At 43.9% G+C, this 8,027-nt stretch overlaps 2 protein-coding genes across 7 annotated transcripts in view; one reads left to right on the top strand and one right to left on the bottom strand.

Annotated features, from left to right (window-relative positions):
* Positions 1-8,027, bottom strand: part of ATPAF1 (ATP synthase mitochondrial F1 complex assembly factor 1) — a 44,053-nt gene that overhangs the window by 6,821 nt on the left and 29,205 nt on the right. The window contains exon 9 of one of the 3 annotated variants that reach the window (XM_002715119.6): positions 2,277-3,347. The exons of the other annotated variants lie outside the window; for them this stretch is intronic. Coding sequence (XP_002715165.2) covers positions 3,153-3,347 — 195 coding nt within the window. The 3' untranslated portion in view covers positions 2,277-3,152. Of the gene's footprint in view, positions 1-2,276; positions 3,348-8,027 lie in introns of those variants that run through there. 3 annotated transcript variants of the gene reach the window in all.
* Positions 3,347-8,027, top strand: part of TEX38 (testis expressed 38) — a 47,358-nt gene continuing 42,677 nt past the window's right edge. For 2 of the 4 annotated variants that reach the window (XR_016237373.1, XM_089337392.1), the window contains exons 1-2: positions 3,347-7,361; positions 7,926-7,985. Coding sequence is in view for 2 of the 4 variants with exons in the window: in XM_089337392.1 (XP_089193518.1) it covers positions 7,970-7,985 (16 nt within the window). In the remaining 2 variants the exon portion in view is untranslated. Of the gene's footprint in view, positions 7,986-8,027 lie in introns of all 4 variants that reach the window. The other 2 variants (XR_016237372.1, XM_089337391.1) reach the window with 1 other exon arrangement.

Raw genomic sequence — 8,027 nt, 5'->3', positions numbered from 1 at the left:
TTCTCCAATACTGAAAAAAGATCAGTATTGTGGCAAATGCAAAACACAGCACATGTGGCTCCATCTTCCAAACCAGGTAGAGAAAAAAGAAGTACCAAAATGAACATCCTGAGAGCCAGGCAAGGCAAGCAGTGACCACAGGCTAGTGTATGAGGCAGAGTCGCAGACAAGAGGAAATCAGGCAGTGGCTGACAGAGCCTGAGAGCAGGGATCAGCCTAGCATCTTCTTGCAGCCAGCACTCAACACATCAGCCGCTGAGCGGGTGCTCCGGGAGCTGCTATGGAAATGCACTGAGTCAACTGTCCACCAACACAATGCCAGCAGAGGCGAGACACAGGCTCGGTCTTTAACTTGGCATCTTGGTTCGCAAATATTCCTACTCAACAGATTTTTATCTATGGGGAATATTCTCTTGAATCCAGAGTATTTAGATGGAGGTGCACACAAAACCACAAGATTAATGTTTTGGCTAAAATCCATGTCACTTATTTATTCAACAAACAACTGAGTATCTTCTAATGGTCCAGGCTGTATCCTTGGCACTGGGAACAGAGATAAGTCCTAGCTCTCAAGGAGCTCACAGACGTGTGTGTGTGTGTGTGTGTGTGTGTGTGTGTGTGAGAGAGAGAGAGAGAGAGAGAGAGAATCCAAATAAATAAATACATACATACAATTAAGAATATGGAAAGGGGACCACTATGGGATACAAAGAGCAGAGGAACCAAATCACAAATTCAATGTCCAAAGGAAAGAGACTTACTTAGTGGATATTTTGCAAAGAATAAATAAGGCAACCGTTTTCAAAGTATAGCTGACTGGAACATGGATGAAAAAGTACAGTCCTTTCACCTCATTCAAACATTCTCATTCAGCAGGGGTGAGGGGTGTGTGTGTGTGTGCATGTATGGCAGGGGCACGATGCTGGCATAGGACTCTGCATTTTAGAGTGCTCTGGGTAATTCTGCTACGTCATAAACGCTTGAGAATTGTTAACCTGAAATGGTACCAGTCTTCATGGAGGGGAAGGGGAAGGAGAGAAAAGGCAGGCAGTTGACGTGACTAAGTTCTCTTGTCTTCTCTGTATGTTAATTTAATTCTCACAATAATCCTGTGAGGTAGATATTATTACCCCCATTTTTCAGATGAAAAAATACAAATCCAATTTGTGTAAGTAATCTGTTCAGCATCACAGCACTAAAGAATTTGCAACACTGACATCTGAAGCCAGATTCACTTGACTCTAAAGCCTTTCCCCTTTCCATAACACCATGCAGGCACCTGGTTACAGATTCACTAATTAAAATATTACAACTTTCTTTCAGTTCTTGGCCAGATCTCTCTAGGTAAAGAAACACAACGGATAGCCAGATGGTACTTCAGTCACAACCAATGTAATTACTTATGGATACATCCTTCTTTGGCAAACAGGGATGGAAGGCAAAGCTGGGAGGAATACAATAAGCAGCCATTTATTATTTCTTTTCTTATCATTTTCTTCCCCTCTGGTGGAGGTGTATGAAAATGTACTATGGCTCAGAACCAAGTCCATTTGGAGAGAAAAGCAAACATAACTGGATACATACGAAAGCATCCTCACTTGACGTCAAGGATTCCTGAGACTCAAAACATCCAAAAGGCCATAGGGCTTTTAAGGAAAATGGCAGGGCTGATAAGACTCAAGTTTCTAAAAGGTGAACTGTCAGGACCAAGGACAGGTCCAGAATGTGTACTAAGAAAACAGCTCAACCTTTACAGAAATTGTGGAAGGGTGGCAGCTTCCCCAGGTTAAACAAATACTACCTGTTTCTTTAAACACAGACTCAAAGGTGCAACAAAATAGAAACAGCTCAGAAAATAATGGGAAATACAATACTATTTAAAAGCCTGCGGTCAGGCCCAGCCTATAAAGTCTTGTGTAATGAAGAAAACACACACACACAAACTGCAAATACGCATTGACTCCCACTCACCATATTCGTGGTCATCCAAGCAGATCTTGGGTAGGAGGAGTGTGTTAGATCAAGAAAAGGAAAGGCAGAGTGCAGGCAGGCGGGCAGGCAACAACACCCAGGGCATCTGGGGCTTCGGGTTCTGACGGTCACTGTGAGACTACCAGCTCTTCTGTCACCGAGCGTAGGGCCACAACAGAGACTACAAACTAACTTGTGCTTCTAGCACTGGTGAACAATTTTCTTATTTCTGAGTTCCCAGATGAGTTTTAATAATTGGCTCACAGCACTGAAACTATAGATAGCGTATAACTTAGATTTCACTATTTTGTGTAATAAAGATTGTAAACCAGGCTTTATTTTATTGCTACAATTTCCACAAATCCAATCTGGAAACATTTGCTTCTCCTCATTTTTCACATAATGCATAGAGGGTTTTTTTTTTTTTAATCAGGTAGATCTCGATTTGCTCCTAACAAGTGTTTTCGTTTACTTATACTGCACTGATTCACCTCCTTCAAACACACAGCTTCCAACAGGCGTGGATGGAGGAGTAGGGGCCATAGGCTACAGCTTCATTATATGCAGGCACTGTATCCGTTTATCTAACTCTACCTAAAATTTGCTGACCCCCAACAGCCACACTAATGGCAACTCTGAGGGCTTCAAGATGAAGTCTTCATGCTGATGGGAATGATTTCCTGGTTGTTTTAGAGTCTAAACAGGACATACAGGTTATGTCTTTGGCCAGCTTACTATCACATGGGAAGAGTATATAAAGCCCACACCTAACTATACGGTAGGTCTTCAAGCTTATTATCCTGCCACAGTTCATAAAGATGAAGAACTGATCATCTGGGAGCTATGAGGTCAAAATGCACTGATAAAACTGTGGGAAACCAAGACAATCCTGCAGGTCCTTGGTCTAGTGCTAGGACCACAAACACGTAAGAAGAAACCTCAAGTATGCGGAGAGGTATCATCAGAAGACTTGGGAATCTCTGTTCCTGAATATCAAGTAATAGGGCTCATCTCCATTGTCACTTCTTGCAACAAGCACACAGGGAAGTCACTAGAGACTGCTCATTACAGATGCTGAGTCCTTGAATTCCGGGGGTGGATGGGCTCTAGACTACCCAGTGCCAGGCTGACTCTGAGAAGGGCTCACAACCAGATCTTGGGTAGGCGGAGCAAAGACAGCGCTAAGTCTTATCTTGGTTCTGGGCACATTTCAGTTCTGTTCCAAGTCCACTTTGCTCCAACTCAGCGATGACAGACATATATTTGAACTCATTTGGTCTGAAGTTAAAGGTCTCCACTAGCCCGAAGGTCTCCTTCCGATCAGTGGCATAGAAGAGCTGAACTTGGTTGGCGATGCACTGCGCCTCAGCAACATTCTGTAAGGTAGAGAGAGCAGTGAGGTCCTTCCCTGACAGGGCCACAAAGCTCTCTGTGCTCTGTGGCGAGTGGGGCCCTCACGTAGTCACTGCTTCTAGAAAGCTTCCCTGACCTCCTGAGTCTTGGTCAGGTTACCCCTTCTCCACGTAACCAAATCATCCTGTGCCCGCCACCACGTTATTTATCAGTGTACTGAACAAGGAGACTGCAAAACATTCGTGGAAAATGGAATTGGAAGATAAAAAATTGAAACCCATGCCTAGTTTTTTCATAATATGTATTTTCCATGAACTTTTTGAAGACCTCCTGTATTAGTCCTTTTATTCCTTTTTCTTTGTCTTCCTCAGTATACATTCTTCAAAGATAAAACACAGCAGATATCCTTGCACATACTGCCAATTGGTGAGTGCTGAATAAACTAGTGCATATGTCATAATTCCTCTCTTCGTTCAGTTCCTAAACAACTATTAAATAGATCTTAAAGTGTATGTGTTTAATGGGGAAGCATAGCTACCCAACCCAAGAACTCACTTGCGGATAATTCAGTTCTTGACCAACCATACACGTGAAGAACACCTGTTACTGATACTACCTCAGCCAGAGAAACAGTGCCACAGTCAGCTGTGATGGTTTTAAAATTGGTCCATAAATTCCATGACCGTCCTTCCTTTGGTAGAACTAATTTCCCTATGAGGGCTGTACTCAGCAACTTGCTTCTAACAGACAATGATGAAATGATGGAAAATGACTTCACTATTAAGCCATGAAAGATCGGAGCTTCTTTCTAGAATCACTTGCTCTGGGTATAAGGACGTAAGTGACCTGCCATGGTGTAAGGACATTCAAGTAGTCATATGGCCTCTGCCAACAGCCATGTGAGTGGGGCTGGAAGTGGAGTCTCAAGTTCAATCAACCTTTAGATGACCTTAGCCCTTGCCAGCATCTTGACAGTACCTGCTGAGACTGAGCCAGAACTGACCAGCTAAGCTGCTCTTCAATTATGGACTCACAGAAACTCTAAGATAACAAGTGCTTATTGTTTTAAGCCATTAACTTCTGTTATTTTTTATACAGCCATTTATAAGTAATACACCATCAAAGGCCCAAGCAGAGAAGGAGCCATCTTCTCTAAAGCTCAGTAGCAGGGAAATGGTGAGGAAACCACCCTCTGTAACAAGGGGAGGGGAGTCGGGACTCAGGCTTCATTCTGAAAACTCAACCAGGGGCCGGCACTGTGGCACAGTAGGCTAAGCCTCCCTCTGTGGTGCTGGCATCCCATGTGGGCGCTGGTTCATGTCCTGGCTGCTCCTCTCCCGATCCAGCTCTCTGCTATGGCCTTGGAAAGCAGTGAAAGATGGCCCAAGTGCTTGGGTTCCTGCACCCACATGGGAGACCTGGAAGAAGCTACTGGCTTTGAATTGGCCCAGCTCCACCATGGTGGCCATCTGGGGAGTGAACCAGCAGATGGAAGACCTTTCTCTCTACCTCTCAAATAAATAAATAAATCTTAAAAAAAAAAAAAAAAAAGCAAACAAAAAACCAAACCCTACCAAAGACACCACCTCAAACAACTCTGACTTGTGCTTCCTACACTTTCTGCAGTTACAGCTGGTCAGAGGCACCTACCCACTACTACTGTGTTCATATGGACAACATCAAATCCCAAAAGATAATGGAAAATTCCTACTGAAAACCAACTGTCAAAAGCATGCTGTCTGACTACAGAATGATGAAGAGGGGTTTATAAACACCAGCAGCTGTGCTTCACCTCTATTCCCTCCGGGAATCTTTCAAGTCATTTCTCACCAAGCAAGCTCCTAATCTCTGAGACCAGATCTTCAATCAAAAGCCTTTTCTCAAAAAGCTGGCTACTTCAAATTAATGGAACTTCAGAGCTGGAAGGGGCCTCAGAGACCACCCAGTTCTCATTTACTAGGCCAGGAAAGTAGGCAGATGAGGCCCAGGGATGGGCCCAAGGTCATGTGGCTGCCAGTGGCGAAACCAGAATCAGACCTCTAGTTTCCCAGGCTGATACGTCCCCTACTTCACCATGTTACCGTCTCTGTGAGCCCATACAGGGAAGACTGATCAAGGTTAATAACTTCATCAATTCCACCTTTCTTAAACTCAAGGATGCCTCAAGAGTAAACCATTTCTAAAGTAAGTTAAGTGTATTACCATAATCACAGACAGATGCCACTTATCAACTTTTACTTTAGGATTGAGTGGTGAAGGCAGGGGTAAGTTCAGCTGTGTTCACTCGAGAACACTTCACGGGCTCTATGGAGGTGCCTCAGGGCCCTGCACCTGTTTTATGCCCTGGGCGTTACCTAATACGATTTAGTTATTGATACCACCTCATGTGGGAGACCCAGAGGAAGCTTCTGGCTTCGGATCGGCTCAGCTCTGCCTGTTGGGGCCATTTGGGGAGTGAGCCAGTGGATGGAAAACCTCTCTCTCTCTCTCTCTCTCTCTCTCTCTCTGTCTCTACCTCTCTCTGTAACTCTGCCTTTCAAATAAATAAAAAAATCAGTCTTTTAAAAAATGTATATTGTATGGTATGCTGTCAAATGTTAAAAGGGCAGGATATTCTTTTATTTTTTTGAAAGGCAGAGTAACGGAGAGGCACAGGCGGGGGGGGGGAGGGGAGAGAGAGAGAGAGAGAGAGAGAGAGAGAGATAGAGATAGAGAGATAGAGAGAGAGAGAGTCTTTCATCGCTGGTTCACTCCCCAGGTGGCCACAATGGCTGGAGCTGAGCCGATCTGAAGCCAGGAGCTAGGAGCTTCTGAGTTTCCCACGTAGATGCAAGGGCCCAAACATGTGGGCCATCTTCTACTGCTTTTCCAGGTGCATTAGCAGGGAGCTGGATCGGAAGTGGAGCAGCTGGGACTCAAACTGGCACCCACATGGGATGACCACCCTGCAGGTGATGGCTTTACCTGCTACGCCACAGCGCTGGCCCCAAGGATATTCTTTTAATGATGATAACTGCATAGCAGTTTGAGAATACCAGAAGTGAGGTGGTAAAAATGGCAAAAAGCAGAAAGGACCTCTTTTGACCTCTATGACTCACTTTTGGACAGATGTTACACTTTGCTGAAGATCAGACAGTATTGCAGGGCCAGCGCTGTGGTGTGCCTTCATCCCATATGGGCACCAGTTTGAGTCCCAGCTGCTCCACTTTTGATCCAGCTCCCCTGCTAATGCACCTGGGAAAGCAGCAGAGGATGGACCAAGTCCTTGGGTCCCTGCACCCATGTGGGAGACCTGGAAGAAGCTCCTGGCTCCTGGCTTCAGATTGGCTCAGCTCCAGCCATAGGAGCCATCTGGGGAGTGAGCCAGCGGACGGAAAACCTCTCTCCCTGTCTCTACCTCTCTCTGTAACTCTTTCAAGTAAATAAAAATAAATCTTAAAAAAAAAAAAAAGAAAATATTGTACAACATCTATGTTATTCCCACAGCTAAATCAAACCTTGCCATTATCAGTAATCTCCAAATCTCAATTTGAAATATTTATACTTTGCCTACTATATACTTTCTTTTTTTTTAAACAACTGATAGTTTATTAAAATAGTTGGCTTAGGCATCTACTATGTTGACTTCAACTCCTGTCTCAATACTGATGGATGTAATTCGATTAACAATCTCAGGACTGTGTGAGTCACTGAGTTGCTGGTGGGCTTCTTACCTGGATCAACCCCACATCTTAGTACCTTTACTCTTTCTTGATTTGAGAAGGCACACTTGATTTGGCAGGCACTTAACTGGTCCTTTCACTTTGAGATTCTTTTCCTTTGTGCCTCTGATCAAGTTAGCACACACCTTCAGGAACTTTACACTGTGGCTTGTCAGGGTAATTACACTTTGGTGAGTTGCCACCTCTGGTTCTTTAAAAGCTGTGGCTGAGGCCGGGTTTCCTGACTGACTTGTTCCTAGGTGAGAGTGAACAGACTAAGGCAGGAGCAGGAGCGGGGGAATTGCTGTGTAGCAGGTGCTCTGGCATCTTCCAGAGGTAAGCCATGTCCTGTGTCTTTCTAGCTCACTCCCGACTCACAATCCTTCAACTCCACTGGGACTCACAATGCTTACTGTCTCTAACCTCCCTTATATTGTCACTTCCCTTTTTACCCAGCATCTATTCCATGGTCAACAATTAGAACGATTAGAACGATTCCTTTGTGTTCATCTTTGACTGCCTTGCCCCTCAGTTACTTTCTCTTCCATACTACTAGACTGAATGGCAAAAAGTTCCTGTAAACAATAACTATTTTAGGCTCTGCAAGATACAGCCTCGGCTGCAAAATGTTGCAATTGCTTAATTCTGTTGTAGAGCAAAAGCAGCCACAGATAATATGTAAATGAATGAGCATGGTTGTGTTCCAATATTTAATGTAAACAATTTATTTACATATACTGAAATCTGAATTTCATATACTTTTGTCAACCATTTAAAGATGTGGAAAACATTCCTAACTCATGGCCCTATAAAAACAGGTAGTGGGTTAGATGTGGCCCACCAGCTTATTTGCTGACCCACCTTTGACAATAATGTCATACTTTTTCTTTTTGATTGAAGGGTTGGTTCTTCAATTTTATCTTCATTATTTCCTTGGTGATTACATGAAGTCCCATGGCTGTGAGTACAATCTGTATGTTGACAACTCCCATATTATATCTC

Source organism: Oryctolagus cuniculus, chromosome 7, assembly GCF_051225735.1.
Source record: "Oryctolagus cuniculus isolate XC-2025 breed Fujian yellow rabbit chromosome 7, ASM5122573v1, whole genome shotgun sequence".
Classification (NCBI taxonomy): Eukaryota; Metazoa; Chordata; class Mammalia; order Lagomorpha; family Leporidae; genus Oryctolagus; species Oryctolagus cuniculus.
Note: the sequence above shows the minus strand (reverse complement) of the source record. Positions and strands in the feature narration are given on the sequence as shown.